This window comes from Pygocentrus nattereri, chromosome 6, assembly GCF_015220715.1.
Source record: "Pygocentrus nattereri isolate fPygNat1 chromosome 6, fPygNat1.pri, whole genome shotgun sequence".
Lineage (NCBI taxonomy): Eukaryota > Metazoa > Chordata > Actinopteri > Characiformes > Serrasalmidae > Pygocentrus > Pygocentrus nattereri.
In genome coordinates, this window is record NC_051216.1 from 24,389,149 (window position 1) to 24,406,689 (window position 17,541).

Here is a 17,541-nt window from a genome sequence, read left to right on the forward strand (position 1 = left end):
ATCTGAGCTTATATAAAGAGAAAGAAGAATAAGTGATTGGAAACGTTCCACTGGCTTGCTCTTTTGCCATGGTCCTTCATCAGCATGTACTTGGTGACTCCCACAGATGTTTAGTGATTGGCTAGGTATGAGCTACGCCTGAGTGCCTCGGATGTTTCTCTGAATTTCTCAACCTGAAGAAAGATCACAGATTCCGGTCCAGCATCACAAATTCAGTTTCAGGTTCTGGTGACACTGATTTAACTCCATAGTTTCTCATTAACTGCACACACTCATTTTTTTTCTGCTCATCATCAGCTGACAAACCATTGAATCTGAGATAAGACTATATTTGTTTCAAGCTCTAATACTTGAGTGAGCTGTACATGCTCAACTCATCATTATTGCTATTGTAATTGCTTTAGTGGAAGCAGCGTTACCCTGCAGCACCTACTTCCGGCAGAAAAATGCATAAATGTGAAAAGGGCCAATTCAACCATTGGTTCTATACAGTGTAATGCATTACTGGAGTAAATGAGCCTATTTTGTGGCAATGGTCTTTTGTTTTAGAGATACACATACACTCTCTCTTACAATGTTTCATTGCAGCTTATTACTGTATGCTGTACCACACACTGTTGTTTCTCCTGTCAAACTCACAAGGTGGGGTTTATTTGCCTGTTTGCCAAAAAACAAATCCCAATAACACATCCCAACTGCTTTGTAGTCTTTAAAACTGCTGCAAAAATAACAACCGTCAGGTAACATAAGTAGTAGCAGCCATAGTTCACATGCAAGTGTTTGGGTGGGAAATTACGTTTCTTCCTAAGTGAAAATAACATTTCATCTACAGGGAACACATTTCCACATGTTACTGTTACTGTAAACTTACTTTTTTGCTTTTATTCAAAAGTTATAGGATATTGTAGATTTTGTCATTTCCCAACATGAATTGAACTCAGCTAAATAAAGAAAGAAAGAAATAGTAAAGAGAACAGACATTTTGCACTGAAATGTGAAGAAAATGGCATATTTAAGTGCGTTCTCTGTAAAGGAAGTGTTGACTTATTTTGACTTATAGAAAATCAAGAGAACATGTCATTTGACCAGGGGTGTTCAAACGTTTGCATACAACTACACAAGGCAGTTTTACTTCTGTTTTCATCTGCACTGTTATTCACACAGTAATGCCATGTATAGCACAACCTCTACTAATCAGATTGTAGAGGACTATCAATTTAGACCAACAGATAATGCTATTAACACATTATAATATGCCTATATCATGTATTCTGAGCTTACGAATGAAATGCCTGTCGTTATGATCATATTTTGTGTGGCCACCAGGGGGAGTAAAGGGACCAGAAATGCTCCGGAGTGTTTTGAGCTCTGATCATCTAAAGGCTGTTCTTAATGGAGGTCCGCTCGGTCAGTATTTCAGTATTTCCAGTACATCTGCTTTTGTATAAACAGCCTCAAACACTTTTTACATTTTTTACATTAAATATTCCGTAAGACACTGACGTGAACAACCAATGACTGTCATTATGTTCCTATTCATTGAATATCTATACTCGTATACACACGCTGCATCAAAACACACACACATGAATGCTCTGTGAATACATTAGCATGTTTAGCAGCTATATGTTATTTGAGAGACGGTATATGGAGTACTTTAGGCCTAATAAATGAAAGAGACATCAAGGGGAAAAGACATTGGATTAAATCTATTATATGGCTGTTTTTTTCCCCTCCATATTTAAACACTCATCTGGCTACAGATTATCTCCAGTACAAAAAAATCAGATATAATATCACTAAATTAGCTGTACATGCAGATTAGCCTGGTTCAGGTGGACACTGAGCACATGGTTCCTCGTGTGCTGAGTCCTGATCAGGGTTTGAGGAGCTGCTGCTCGTGAACGCGCTGAAACACCTGAACCGTCCTTGCTGCTCGGTGCGCGTGCCCGCTGATGGGTGGCGCGCGCCCCCGCCAGGCTGAAGGCGGCGCGAGCTCTGGCGCAGCCGCGGAGCTCCACATCAGCCGCTCGGCTCTCTGCTCCAGCAGCTCAGGCGTGAACCGCGGCTCGACGTTCAGCGGGAACTCGTCTGAGGACGGTAAGAGCTCTCGCTTCCTTCGCCGTTAAAGCTCGCGGCGTGCGCGGACCCGTCTGTGTGTTCGTGCTGCCTGCGACGCTGCCTCGACTGCCTGCAGACTTCCGCGCGCTATTGTTTTACACGACGTGCTGGGAGCTCAGGAATGGACTGTGTATCTCTTCATTAACCGGACAGGCAAAGTTAAGGACGAGCTGGTGGTGGATGCTAGCACGAATAACCCCGCACAAGCTCGGGCAGCGTGCGGTGTGTTACTTTGCTGAGGGAGAAGCCGGATAATCTGTAACGTGTTGAATGTTTTCGGTGTTAATTACTGAAATGTTGAGGACGAGGTGTTCGTGGTGGAACATGTGCGGCAGCAGCAAAGTCCTCTCGGACCCAGGGCTGTTGTTTCTGTGGTCTAATCCATGTGAGTCTGTGCGAACTAGGGTCATAGTCTGTGCGCTGTGCACGAGCAATACCAGTGACTTCTGTCGTGGCAGCTGTTCTCTAAGTTTTATGTAGAAGGCACAGTTTTCTAGACGAGCTTGAGGAATCTGACAGCAGTCGTTATAATTAAGCCCAGTCCTCCTCAGCGGCCCTCTGTGATCTGTTGCTCTCTTTCATCTCGCAAGGTACGTCACCGGCTTTAAAGAGCGCTGTGTTTTTTAATGAGCCATTAAAGAGTAAGAGCATCTCTAATGAATCACAGTGATTGAACCGAGCAGCATCTGATTGGCTGATGGCCTTGATGACACGGTCACCTGGGAGACGCTTCAGCACCATGGAGAGGGTTCTGCGATCTGCTAGGCTACAGGGCCAAACACGGAGCAAACTCATTCAGACTCAGGGCTGAAACTCTCTTTAAACCTCTTAATGCACTTTTCACACTTTCAAGGCTCTCACACATGCAAAGTAGAACCGTTTTAAGTTTCTTGGTTGTGATATATATGTGATATGTGATATATAGCTTCACAAAGAGGTGAAGAAGAGGGTGCAGGCAGGATGGAGTGGGTGGAGACGGGTGTCAGGGCTGATGTGTGACAGAAGGATAGCAGCAAGAGTGAAAGGGAAGGTTTACAAGACAGTAGTGCGTCCTGCTATGATGTATGGTTTGGAGACTGTGGCTCTGTCTAAAAGACAGGAGGCTGAGCTGGAGGTGGCGGAGATGAAGATGCTGAGATTTTCGTTGGGAGTGACAAGGATGGACAAGATTAGAAATGAGCAGATCAGAGGGACAGTGAAGGTGGAGCAGTTTGGAGATAAAGCCAGACAGGCCAGGTTGAGATGGTTTGGACATGTGTTGAGGAGGAGTAGTGGATATATTGGGCAAAGAATGTTGGAGATGGAGCTGCCGGGTAGAAGGAGAAGAGGTAGACCTCAGAGAAGGTTTATGGATGTAGTGAAGGTGGACATGGAGATGGTTGGTGTGAAAGAGGAGGCAATGGATAGGGCAAGATGGAGGCAGATGATCTGCTGTGGCGACCCCTAAAGGGAGCAGCCGAAAGAAGAAGAAGAAGAAGATATATATCTACACACCATCACACCACGTGTGTCCACAAATCACCTTCGATACATTATACAGTTTTATCAGCTCCACTTACTCTATATGTGCACTTTGCAGTTCTGCAATTACAGACTGTAGTCCATCTCTTTCTCTGCATACTTTGTTAGCCCCATTTTTCCTGTTCTTCAACAGTCAGGACCACCACAGAGCAGTTATTGTTTGGGTGATGGATCATTCTCTGCACTGCAGTGACACTGATGTTGTGATGGGGTGTTAGTGTGTGTTGCAGTGATACAAGTGAGCCTTTAAACTCACTATCTACTCTTTTAGACCCTCCTACCTTGTTGGTCCACTTTGTAGACAAAAAGTCAGAGACAGTAGCTCACCTGTTGCTGCACAGTTTGTGTTGGTCATCCTCTAGTCCTTTATCAGTGGCCATCAGGCTGGTCACTGTTGGATGGATATTTTTGGTTGGTGGACTGTCTCAGTCCAGGAGTGACACTGAGGTGTTTAAAAACTCCATCAGCACTGCTGTGTCTGATCTACTCAGACTACCGCAACACAAACTAACACGTTGCCACCATGTCAGTGTCACTGCAGTGCTGAGAATAATCCACTGCCCAAATAATACATGCTCTGTGGGGGTCCTGACTGTCTAAGAACAGGGAGCAAGGGGGCCAAAAAAGTAGGCAGAGAAACAAATTGACTACAGCCTGTAATTGTAGAACTACAAAATGCACCTATATAGTAAGTGGAGGTATAATCAAAATAAGGTGATTTAACCAAAAAAGATATCAATATTTCTTGCATCTGTTAGCCTACATGCCTACATGCATTATGCTAAAAAAAAGGAAAAGGTTTTGGAACAAGATATTTGTAATGTATCTGAACCCACATAGCATCTTATCTAATTTGTCTATTGTTAAAATTCCCATGGTTCTGTTTTCTGTTTATAGGTAACTAGTATGGAGCCAATATATGTCCTTTGCTTTGTGTTGCTTTATTGATAAGAAATGTATGCCAGTAAGTATTTTTTGTCCTCTGCTTACCTTGAAACACTGAAGCAAACAACAAAATTACTTACGCAGGAAAAAACACAAAGGACACAGTTCTCTAATATGTTATAATATAGCACGTCATTGTTATGCTTGTGTTTTGGCACAAACAAAACGAGACATGCCAGCTTTTGACTGACCATTTACATGACCCTTCCCGGCAAATATTCTCCCACTCATGCTGTTTATAAATACAGTCATGCTACAAAAGTGAAACCTTACCGATGCCTTCTAGTCCCACTGAAATTAAATTATTGTCAGTAATTGCAGTGGCATTTTAATGTAGTACATTACATTTGCCTGGTTCTGGAGTTTTAAAAATGTTAATTCAGCTACGAGACTGGAAGGTCTTCCTGCTGGCCTTGTCTTTTCAAAAAACCCAGCTGTGTTTTCCATCGATCCAAAGGGTGTCCAATTAGGCTCGCTTACAGCTCTGCAGATACATGGCTGCCTTTTTTTTCTGCATTTTTATTAACATTTTCCGCTGGCTCTGCATGTGAAAGCGACAGAAGTGCTTGTGTAAATAACCGCTGGAGAAAAATTACACTGCTGTGGGTGCATTGTGTCGCATCACATGGTTTGCATTTCCTCCAAAGGTCTGTTGTTGAATGCTGAAATACAAAGGAGCCGTGTGCTCTCCTTTTAGCCACATGCAGATGAAAGCTGAGGCCATGTCGATGGCTAGCTTTCGCTCAGAGATGTAGGACGCCGGGAAGGTGATGGTATTTGCCATGGCATGCTTTTCCCCTTGCCGCTGGCCGCCACCACCAGCTGTCTCCTCTGGTTAGTGGAACCTGGCGTCATTAGTGTCACCGCATCAGATATAGTCATCCTTGGGTGTCTGCTCCTCCATTCATCAACTATGATCATCACAGATGAGGCCAGCGTTATCCATTGTGCCAGATTAGAATGGCTTTGGTCACAGCTGCTCTTTGTCCTCAGGGGCCACCATTTCTTATTGCTTCTCAGCACAGCAGATATGAAAGTGCCCTTTGATGTGGGGATACTTTTTGTGGTGGTGTGTGAGCTGCTATAAGCTGTATTTTATAGGAGCTGTGGAGCCTTCCAGTAACGCTTGGCATCAAATCAGGTTAATTTAATTTATATGGACATCCATGGAAAAGCAAGCAGGAAATGCAATTTGCTGCTTCTCAGTTGCTGGAATAAAGGCAGCTGGTTTAGTGTACGACGACGACGGATAAAGCAAAACCCTGAGGGGGGGGCAGTTGTGCTTCAGGAAACAGAAGACTGTATATCTCTCAGAAAACTATGGAATACAAAATGCCCAATACAGTACTTCGAAATGCAATCAAAATATACATTACTTTAATTCTTATAAAATAAATATTTACAAAGTTTGAATTGACTGCTTTTCCTTTCAGCTCAACTATTTTTTTATTGCAATTACACATTTTAAGTGCTGAAGTTAATTAGCCATGGGTAGCACTTAATGCCCTATTTAAATTTCCCTCGATGATAGTTTATTATCAAATAAATATGACTGCCTGTTAAAATGGGGAGTTTTCTCACCTTCCTTTAATCTCTGTGTCAGATAACAAGTACCTACATTAATGGTTGCAATGGACGTTTTTCTTTTAAGAAAAAAGCACCACATGACCTCAATTATGCTTTCATTTGTCTTGAGAGGTGTGTTGGCTGGAACTCTCAGAGTTAGAGGGATAAACGAGGGTGTTACAGATAAGAGCAGACCTTCAGTCTTCCTATTACCAGCCCATGACCAGAAAGAGCTTATCACAGACACAAGCATATACTGCTGCCCCTGTATACACAAGCAATCAGTACTGCACCATAATAGTGTGGACAAAATTGGTTTTCCTGTAGGTTTGCATGTTTCACTGTCTGGGGATTAACTGTTGGAACATTTAGCAGACTAGACACATCTATAAATTTAATACGGCTCCATGTTTTATGTTTCCAGTGCTGTGGAAATGATTCTGTTTGAGGCTATAATTGTCACTGTCACATATGAATGCAGGGCTGTTATTCACAATTGAATGTGGTTTAATTCATATGAATAAGTAGATGTTGGTATGGGTGTATCGATGTAAATAATTAAAGTACTCCTGACTATGAACTTGACAAACCTTGCACTATGAATGCTTAGAAAATTTGAGTGGGCAATATGAAAAATATTCAACATCACAACACACTGAGATATTTTCATGAGACACAATAAACAGCTGTATATTAGCACCAGAGGCTAAAGTTAGCTTAGTGAGAAGGCTAAACTACCAGCTGGCTTATTGATCTTGCACTGAAACAAGTTTAGAGGATAAAGCCTAAAACTGAAGGAGTGAAGTTGTGTTGAGGTTTAGGGACCCTCCTGTGTACATTTTTGGTAGTTTCTTAATCACGCCAGAAATGTATAAACTTTTAAAACGTTTTTTATTTAGTATAATTTTTTGTGTTAAAAAAAAATTAGGGGTACTTGTGTACAACATCCACGGTAAGTTCAGAAAAGCATACCGTGGCAAAATTTATCACAATGATTTAATATTGTTGTATGGCCCATCCCTGCTGAAGACACAGAAATAAATGAGAATTTACTGTCATAGGCTCAAATAAATCATGCAACACTATGTGAATGAAAATGATTAGAAGTCCAGTCTGGATTATTAGGATGAGAGATAAGTGGTTTGGTGTGAAGCTCATTATGTGGACCTGGTTGTTTTCTTGTTGCTGTTTCAGGCTTTTCCAAAGAAGATTGTCTTGTTTTTCTGTGTGCATTGTTTATGTTCGGTGCTGGCCACCCAAAGGTTAAGACATGGCATTTTATGCTACATGTGAGCATGCGGCTGTAGTGGTGTGCAGGTGCAGTGCTGCAGCAGTGATGTGCATGTGGAGCAGGATTACTGCAGATGAGCCCATGCTGTTCCCTTAGCAGGTGCTGTGTGTTGTGATTAGGGGTTACTTTGAGAGAAGAGCATTGGCTGGGCTGGGTGGAAGACCCTCTCCGGTGTGACGCAGGGTCATGGCTGTCCTTTCAGCTGGAGGCTCAGTGTGTCCAAACCCAGTGTGTCCAAAGCCTGGTGGCAGCGTGACAGTGAGAAATGGGCTCTTACAGGAAAGAATGGCATTTTTCCTCTGGAAAGAAGACAGATTATTTCAGTCTTTTTCTTCCTCTAGAGGGAACAAAGAGAAGAAAAGGCAAGCTTTAATCTGCCATTCCCATTGCTTGGCAGAGAGGGGGGGGAAAGTTCCTGCATAAGTGAGATGTTCACACGGGTGCATAAAATGTCCCCCAGTTTTATAGATTGCATATTGTTAGATAATGCAACAATGCCCAGTCCTGTGGATGCTAATGGTTTTTGCTGTGTCCATAAAAGACCTTCATCCTCTTTACCATAAAAGCTCATAAATGACTGTTAGCATGGAAGTACAGTTCTAGTAAAATTTTTGACATTTTATTTTTAAGAATGAACTGTATTATATGGGTGCAACATATTTTGCCAGTTGTGGAATAGTTATGAATACACAGGCAGATTGGTTGAGTGCTGTTATATCCGTTCCATATAGGCCTAATTGTGATAACAGCACCGCCTTTTCACAATAAATGCATTATTCTTCTGAGCACTGGTTGGCAAGTAATGACTCACTTTATGCTGCAGTTAACCATGTGTTTCTGCAAAAACAGAAAATGGACCCATTGGATAATTTCTATAAGGTTGTATTTGACCTGCAGTTTGTTGGGTCAGATTCAGAGTATAACAGTAGTTAAGCTGGTTAAGCTGAACCTGATACTGCAATAGTTATACAGGTCTATCCAGAAGGAATAATTAATATTAACTAATGTTTGATGCACTTTTGCAGAACTGTTATATGAAAGCAATTAAAACAACCTAGATTGTGTGTTATTATGAATAATATACAAGAGGGAGTGTGTTCGTAATATCACACAAATATCAGATAGTCGTATGATGTTAGTAATGCACTCCCTCTAGTATTATACTGCTTGAATATATTATTCACTCATAAATTGAGGACCTTTTGTTATTATTGGTCTAATATTGAAATTACAGTTGATAATTGCTACCAATAACTTGGTGCCCTGTTTGTGCTTAGGCACACACTGATGCCTGTGTAGTCGTTAGTGATGAGTGGCGGGTGTCTCAGACTCAGCTTTTGTTCAGTGAAATATATAGCATAGTGTATAACGTCACAGCCCTGCACATGAATGATCAAGTGCTTGATTCATCCTCAAGGCCGAATCACCATTCCAATACCAGTGAGAGTCTCAAGGTGAGGCTCCTAGCATTACATTCTGTGATTGTCTGTTAAGTATTCAAGTGTTTACAACATGCCTGATTTAGCTACAGTGTGTAAAATGAATGAATAATCAATTATCTCTTTGTAGATTTTTAATCTGTTTTATGCTCACTGCATTGCATGAGTGAATTATAGCGTTTTGAAATGCACAAAAAGTAAAAGTGTTGACTACTGGGATTGATATCAGCCACAGCAAGGTTATCTGTTGTCATTATCAGCCCATCAATTCCATATTAGTCCTTCTGTTTTTATGCACAACCTCTTCAAGGGCAGCTCTGATCTCTTCTCTCCTTTGCTGCAAGGACAAAGAGTGATAAAGGTGGGGGATGGTGGGAGGCTGCTTAAGAAGAGTAGGTCATACAGCCAGCACTGGACCACTTGCTCTCAGCCTCAACTCCTCCCTGTCTGCTTAATACTGCCCACCTCTGTGCCCTCTACAGCTGGAGGTGATGGCGAGGTGATGAAGAGCTTAGTGGGTCTGATTGGGCCGCAGCTCCAATTCTCTCTATGCTCACATATCTGTGATGGGATTTCTCTAGACAGCAGTGGCCAGTAATCAGGGGATTGTGCTGGGCTTCCGTTGTCTTCCAGTTGGATGGAATGTCTGACTGATATGAAGAGAATCCTCTTTCATCTCTGGCTCAAGCCGAGGCTTGGCTTCAAATAAACATTGCTTCTTGCATTCAACTTTTGTTTTTTGCCATTTGAACAGTGGCGACTGTGTCAGCAGCGATTGTGCTTGTGCAGAGTACATCTCCTGGTCACTGTCTCATCTCTGGCCCACTTCCTTTCACCTAGATTGCTTGGGGAATTGATATGGCCCTAAGGGGCTGGACTTATAAATAAGAGTAAGGAAAATGTGCGGACTACAGGGCTACAGCCTCTCTCTGTATTACTGAGGGTCGGGGTGGGTAGAAGAGCACTGAATTGTGCATTGGACCTTAAAGCTATATAGCAGTGCTGCATCATCTCCTTCAGCCTCTGACATTAACGCACTCCTGACAACATGAATACAGCCTATGCAAATTGCTGGAGTTAAACTGTGAGTCTCCACCATCTGATGTGCCCTTCTGTTCAAGCATGTGCGTGCACCCTCAGTGATACATGGATTAAAAATTGAAAAAATGCCTTAAGTCCACATATGACAAAGCATGACACTGTTCATGACCCACTTTATAGTGATGTGGAATTGTTGTTATAGCTAAGCAGTGTGGGTACACCAATCTTTCTGTCATATCTTCTAAATGTCATTGTTTCAAATAATACAGTGTGGAAAAAGTTAGAGACCACCCTTTATTTATTTAATTTCCCGTCAAAATGGCTGTTATGTACACATTATTGATTTTTCATGAGATGTTTCTGAGGAAATTAGATATAAGATAATGCACTTGCATAAGAAAGAGGAAAGCCAAAATATGGGACTCATAACAACCATAGAAGACCTGGAAGACCACCAAAACTGTCCAAATCAGATAAACAGTATTTAGCTTTCATCTTTGAGAGAGGAGAAAATTTAATTCTGCTCTTGATATTTAAATAACCCAAAGGTGCATCTATCCACTGTGAGATGACAAATCAGTGTTGCAGGTCTTACAGGATGTGTAGATGTCAAGAAGGCGTTACTGAGAAAAGAAAGTGAACATCAAATCAAATAAAGAAGCTGCTAGTGTTCTCAGATCAGTGGACTGACCACCCCAGAATCCAGACCTCAACAACACTGAATGTGTTTGGGATTACTTGGATTGTGAGGAGCAGAAACTACAACCAACTTCTGAGATTGAATTTTGGAGGTGTGAAAACAAATCATCAGAAAAATGATAAAAGCTGTAATAAAGACAGGGTTGAAATGAACTTAATGAACGTTTTGTTCTTCTTTTGCATAGTTCTGTATATTCACCAAAATGTGCTATTACATGCCAGGGTTCCTTTGCTGCAAATACAACAATTGAAAATAGCCTGTGCATGAGCAGAGCTCATTCTGTGTTCACCAATAAGAGGAATAGAGCAATGCCCACAGGCTGATATACACATGTACCACAGATCTGACACCTTTTCAGTGAAAAATTAACAGGTTGCTTAGCAACAATGCACAAGCATGTCCTTGGATTCTTTTAATCTTAATTGGGGTGTGACTTTGAGTGGGCATTTTTGTAGGGGGTGGGGGGTTGCAAACTCATGTCAAGGTGTTCCCTGGAAGTGAAATGTTAGCAAGAAACCTGAAGTTTAGAGAATAAATTATGAAACCGGGGACAGTGCCTTTCCCTGCTCAATCTACCTCGAACGATTTGCATAGGCACACTCCTGTTTTTCTTCAAGCGTAACGGAGCGGCAGCACCTGAATGCTACAGAGTCGATTGTTTCTCAGTGCAGTTGAGTTCCTTCTCCACAGGGAAAGGAGCGTAGCATGAAAACTGGAGGTGCAGACCTAACTGCCTCTGTAATTTTACTGACATTTGGAAAAATTACTCACTAGCGAGGCATGCCACAGTATGAAACCATGGTTAGGCTCCAGTTCTTTTTTTTTTTTTTTTTCCTGGATTTCCACAAAAATAATTACTTTGGGATGGGGGCCGTGTCTGTAAAAACAAATGTCTGTCAGTGATTTTGCAGTCCAAATGAAAACATATTTGATTTCATGTGTGCCATGAACCATTTTGCTGGGGAATTATGGGTCACTCCAGATTGTGTTGACACATTGTTTTATTTCAAAACTGGCGGCCTCATAATAGAGAAAATGATTTTATGCTATATTTCTGTTGTGATTAAGTGCAGTTAAGTGCAGCATGCGTAATGATACTATCATACTATTATTTGCATGTACACACAGAAAGCATTCAGTGTTCAGACTGAGATTTCTCCTGTCACTGTGGTGTTTCCCCATTAATGTTTTAGCAACCACCTCCCGAGGGTGTCAAAAATAAGTGTAACATTATCCCTCCCCATCACAGTGACACAGAGGCAGCATGTGAAATCTACAGCCTGAGAGCTACAGAGTAGCACACATTCTCACACTCTTCTTTCCAACCAGCTCTCTATCTGTCTCTCTATCTCTCTTGCTATCAATCTATCTCCCTCTATCTCTCAAACGCACATACATTCCCGTTCCACATTTAGCAAATACACACTCCAGGCATCAGGGAAATAAGAACATGCTGTATAATATCAGTGCAAAAGCTGTCTCCATTCATTCTGAAGGTAATGCATGCAGAACAGTACAGCGATATCCAAAGGAAATAATAGTTTAAATTCTAATGACTTTTGCAGAAGGCGGATATTTCTTTGGTAACACTTAGCCGCACAGGGTAAAATCTGTAATCCTCTTTATTGGACGGAGACTCAGCATATTCCCATGGGAATATACCGATTCTGTATACTAATGTAGTTCTTTGGGGAGTGAGAGGAGACAGGGGTGATGTTCCTTTGTTCAGCCTGTATAAATTTGTCTCCATTCTTATGTGTTGTATTGAGACTAAAGGCTCCAAAGCCAAACCTTTTGTTCAGGATATATTTATACCACTTTATAGTAATGATTGAGCTATTAAATATAAGTTGTGCTATGTTGTTTAACCTTTTTCTGCAGGCATCCTAGTGAAATTGACACAGATATTTTCAATTAATATGATTAAATAAAACTATAACACTGTTTTTTAGGTTAACCTCTTAAAATCCCAAGCTTATTACATACTATGGCTGATCATTCAATAACTACAGGGACTTAAATGGCAAGTGACTGAGCTATTCTTAGGTTATAGAAGTGTATAATAAAACCTTTATGGCATTTAAGGAGTTAAGCTGGCTATCTGTGTGTGAAATGTTGTGACTCTGCTTGTAGCTGCTAGTGAGCAATGAGCGGTGAAAAGGCAGGGCTAAGAACATCTCGTTGTAAAAACAGTTAACTCTTCACAGATGCTCTTGCCGTAATAAAACAAACAGCTATAAACTGGAGCTGTCTTCACATCAGAAATGGCATAAATAATAAAAAATAAACATAATTAACTTTCATAAATGATGATATGCTTAGTTACCTAGGAATATGAAGATCCAGCTCATTTCAGGTTTTTTAAAGTATACACATTTACATTTACATTTTTAAAGAAAAATACATAAAACAAAAACTGAGGGACCACTATAACAGGTGGAAATCACATTCTATAGCTACTGTGAAAAGAGGTTAAGATGAAACAAGGATTGTATAGTTAGTTTCTGGATTAAAAATGCAGTTATAAAACTAAATTACTACATGCTGTTAACCACCTAAATTCCAGGCTTATTACATCTTAAGGTTCTCAAACTGATCTTCTTGGCCCCCCAGAGGGTTCACATTTTTGCTAGATCCCAACTCCTAACACATAGAGATAAAGCCCTGAGGACTGTTTTAAGAACCACTATCTTGTGGCTTATTATTCAGTAACTACGCTGCAATGAGTTATTCTTAAGTTATAGGAAAAAGGAACGGAAGACTGGAGGAACTGGTGGCATTTACAGGGTTGATTTTCTGCAAGTTTGGCATGAGACAACAACAGGCAATGGCTTTTGATATGCCTGTGCATAAACAGGAATAGCTAATTAACCTTGATTTCCATATGACAGTTTCTGAAGTTTCAAACCCCGGTTTCAAATATACATCAATCATTTTCTTCTTGTAGATCAAATGACAACAGGTATGTGGAAAATGTGGTGAAAATGTTCTCATGGGTGCATAAGTTAGTACTTGAGAGTCAAATGAGCACTTTCTTCACTTGAATGGTACACGCAGCCAAACTCATTCCCCTCAATTCCACAGTGATCCCACAGACATTAGACATTATGGTAGAATCATAACTGCTGGCACTGAGGCTTCTTTTCATAGTAAAACTCAGTGACACTCGTGTCATATTTGTCAGTTTATGTAGATCTTGCAATATCTTAAACTAGCTCATTGGATTCCAAACGAGGCCCAGTAGCCCTCTCCTCTGATTTCTGATTGCTGTCATGTTTTGTGTAATCAGTATTTAAACTGCCTATAGCCAGGACATCTGAACGGTATGGAGAATAGCAGAAGTTCAAAAAGGTAATGCAATGCATGTGAAGATAAAAAGAGTCAGCAGCCACACATTTTGAAGGCCATTTATGTGCTAGAAAATGTAAACGCACCGTTAAGCTTTCGATAAAGTCTGTGGTCTATTTATTCATGGTTTAATACAGAGAACACAAAAATCAATCGCACCTCTTGTGCAAAATGAAGAAATGAGAAGTAACCGCGCATATGCTACTCAGATCACATTTCCCAAATTGATTCAAGATATGTTTGTACGTTCAACACCATGTGCGATTAAATTTGAATTAGAACCTATATATTGCTGCCGAGAGCATACGATGCCTGGTATTTTCAGACTTCCTCTTCTGCTGATTATACTGCAAGGACTTCTTCGGGCACCCTGAGGAGCTCCATCTGGTTTTTGTTTTGAAGTTAATGGTGGATGGAAACATTTGAATGCTTGGGTAATGCGGTAAATTTCTGAGTGCTTACCTTGTGTTTGGATGTTTGGACTTGTCTGGAAATGGTGATGAACGCTCCTGCACTCAGCAGGATCCCAGTCATCCAAGATTACTCAAGTAATGACCAGTGGAAGTGGTGGCAGTTTCCCTTAATTTCCTTGCGACAGAGTGAGAGAGAACTCCAAGTTCTCTGCTTTTGCATTTTTTTCAAAGAAAAAGGGTATTTGAGGTCATATGTGCTTTTGAGCTCTGAATGTGGTTTGCATAGCAGGGTTCCCTGGGTTCCTCTGAGCTTTTAGCATAATCCCCTTGGAAACTGCCTTTTGCTGTGTTGATTGAGATGTACAACCTGATACACATGGTCTGAATACTTCCATAGCTGGACTTAAAGAACCTTGACGGGAAGTTAAGTATAGCATAACATTTCCTGAGAGTGATTACTGTGCTTCACTTCCACATTCTACTGCCCAGCAAAATTACAGGCTAATATTCAGTCTATGTTCTCCACTTGGTTGATATTCATGTTATTATTCATACTTTATAAGACTATATGTTCTCTAAAGCACATCAGAAGGAAAGGCTATCTGAGGCTAGAGCAGTACAACAATCTGATGTTTACCCGGCGTGTATAATTAAGCAATGATTGATAAGAGGGTTTGGTGAAAAATTGATTGTGTCAGTGGGATAAGTGCTGGTGTGTGATGTTAACTAGTATGAGAGCAGCGAGGTGCATATCCCTGCCTGCCTGTGGGTGATTGATCATGACTAAAGCACCAGCCCCACCTCTCGGCTCCCAGAGAAGCTCTAGTCGGTCCAGCTATAGAAGCTGCTCATTAGGAGGAGCCCTCTCTCTCCATGGACATTATGATGAATTAAAAGGAATAGAGGAAGGGACCTTGTCTGGGCTCCAAGCTGATGGCTCTTTATCTGTGAGCATTTCTCTATGTCTTTATGTCTTGAGCCTGCCACTGCATCACCCTTCAGCTACTGCGTTGTTTAAGCAAAAAAAAAAAAAAAGATCCCCAATGTAGCTGATGAAGTTTGCTTATCTAGCTTTGCACTGGAGCATTGAGGCTAATGTAGCTAACAGGTAATGAAAGCTTGTACTTCACCTTTGTCTTACTTGCAGCTCAACCAGCAGGTTGATTGGATTTTCATCTTTCATCATTGAAGGGCTTGACTTTTTATAAACAGATACCATGTTATGAGCATTACAAGCTTTTATATTTATATTCCAATCAGTAAACTGGCTCCTCCTTTATAACAGTGTATGTACAATGTACAATGCTAATTGTTATATGGCATTGCTTATTAGCTGCATTACTTTTGTAACTCCAGTGTAAAACTAAAGATTTGGACACCAAGTATAAGCTTGCTGATTTATTAAAGGTGAGAGGAATGTTGTTGGATTTTTCCCTGGCATTTTAATCTGTTTCCTTAAACTAGCTTCATCAGCTCTGTTTTCCTTGATGCGTGAAAAATATATGCAGGTTTTTATCATCTTGTGAGTGAGACACTAGTTTGTCATAAAAATGTTGTGAATTTTTTGTGAGTAGTTTTTATTCATTTAAAAGGAGCAAGCCTGTGCTGGTTTATGTGTGCATGCTTGATTAGATTTCTGTGTGTTTCTCTTAATTACTGTGCCAGTGTGCATAATTTAATGACTAAAAAATGCACTTCTCACCCAATGCATCTTGCTAATGAGGCGTTTTCTCCTAGTTTTTGAGAGCAGGCCCTGTTCTTTTCCATATGCACAGACATGCTGCACAGAAATCACTGATTTAGCTGTGGGTCGCCTGACCATAGCCGAGCTCTACCATATGTGAATTTCTGGCACAAATGTCCCTGCACTCAATCACCACTCGAATCTGATTTCACAGGAGTGATTTCTGATACTTCTTTCCACAAAATATCAAAGCATGCCGTCTCTACTGTTAGCAACTTGCCACGTTCCTCACAGTCTCTTTCCAGTGTGATGTGAATATGCCAAAATCACGCTATTTTATGCTCTTCTTCTCTCAGCTTAGATTGCCCTCAGCAATCTTCACAGGCGATTGATTCTTGGTGCAGTGACAATGGGCATATAGGTCCTTTAGGTCTGATCTCAGATGTAGGGTCTAGAGCCCTACAGCAAGCTACCAGCAGGTCCACAGAGCTTCACAGACAACCACACAAATGAAAGATAAGCACTTTGTCCTGATTATGATTTATGCACACTGACAATATTTCAGTCTTTCTGTAAGTTTCATAATGTACCCCCTTGAGGATAATGGTTCCTCGGGGGGTTTTAGTTTGTTGTAGTTTAATTGGCTTTAATTGGTGCAAGACCTTTACAGAATGTAGGTTCTTTGAAAGATCATCACATCATCTTATCATGGTTCTTCAAATCACCATTGTAAGGTCATTTGTTTCTTCTGTGTTATTCGTCCAAAAAATCCTTTTTGTAGCTTTAATTTTAAGAATGCAGATCTATACTTGCTCATACCATAGCAGGTGTGTCCTCAAAATGACAGCTGTTGCCCTCTGTAGAAAGTCTCAGCTCTTTGGCGCTGGCCTATTAGTGTAACTCTGACGTTCTGTGATGATGTAAATCATAACAAGTCTGTCTCCCACCCTGCTGCTACATCCCAACACCGCATGCAACTTGGCTGCACCCAGAACCTTCTGCTACTGCATATGTTGACCCTTTGTACTCTAAGCCTGTTATTAGTTATTAATCTTAAGGCTTGATTTTCACTTATTATTATTAGTCATAGTAACATTACCTAGAGGTGCAACGATTATTCGACATAGTCGACTAAAAACGAATTAGTTCGTGACGTCATTACGCGTCTTTCTCGCGCTCACTAGGAACGTTTTCACATTACCTCTCACTGGAGAGTTAACAACAGCGCGATGGCAGCCCCAAAAGCAAAATCCTCGAAAGTGTGGAGTTTAACTCAGAAAAAAGATTGTCAGCTGTGCTATTTGTAAAGCCGAGCTCAGCTGGCACGGGAGCATCTGAAGACTAAACTCGTCAGCTCACTGGATGAAGATTCAGCTTGGTATACGCCTCGTCCCAAACCGCATACGAGCTCACTAGATAGTGTGTAAAAATAGCGCATATACCATGAGAAGTGCACTCATTAGTGTAGTATG

General features: G+C 41.0%; 1 protein-coding gene across 3 annotated transcripts in view; it reads left to right on the forward strand.

Annotated features, from left to right (window-relative positions):
• The first annotated feature begins 1,923 nt into the window (after positions 1 to 1,923).
• enox1 (ecto-NOX disulfide-thiol exchanger 1) overlaps positions 1,924 to 17,541 on the forward strand; it is a 72,627-nt gene continuing 57,009 nt past the window's right edge. For all 3 annotated transcript variants that reach the window (XM_037539422.1, XM_017710868.2, XM_017710869.2), the window contains exon 1: positions 1,924 to 2,100. In XM_037539422.1, the coding sequence (XP_037395319.1) occupies positions 1,956 to 2,100 (145 nt within the window). In that variant the 5' untranslated portion in view covers positions 1,924 to 1,955. The remainder of the gene's footprint in view (positions 2,101 to 17,541) is intronic.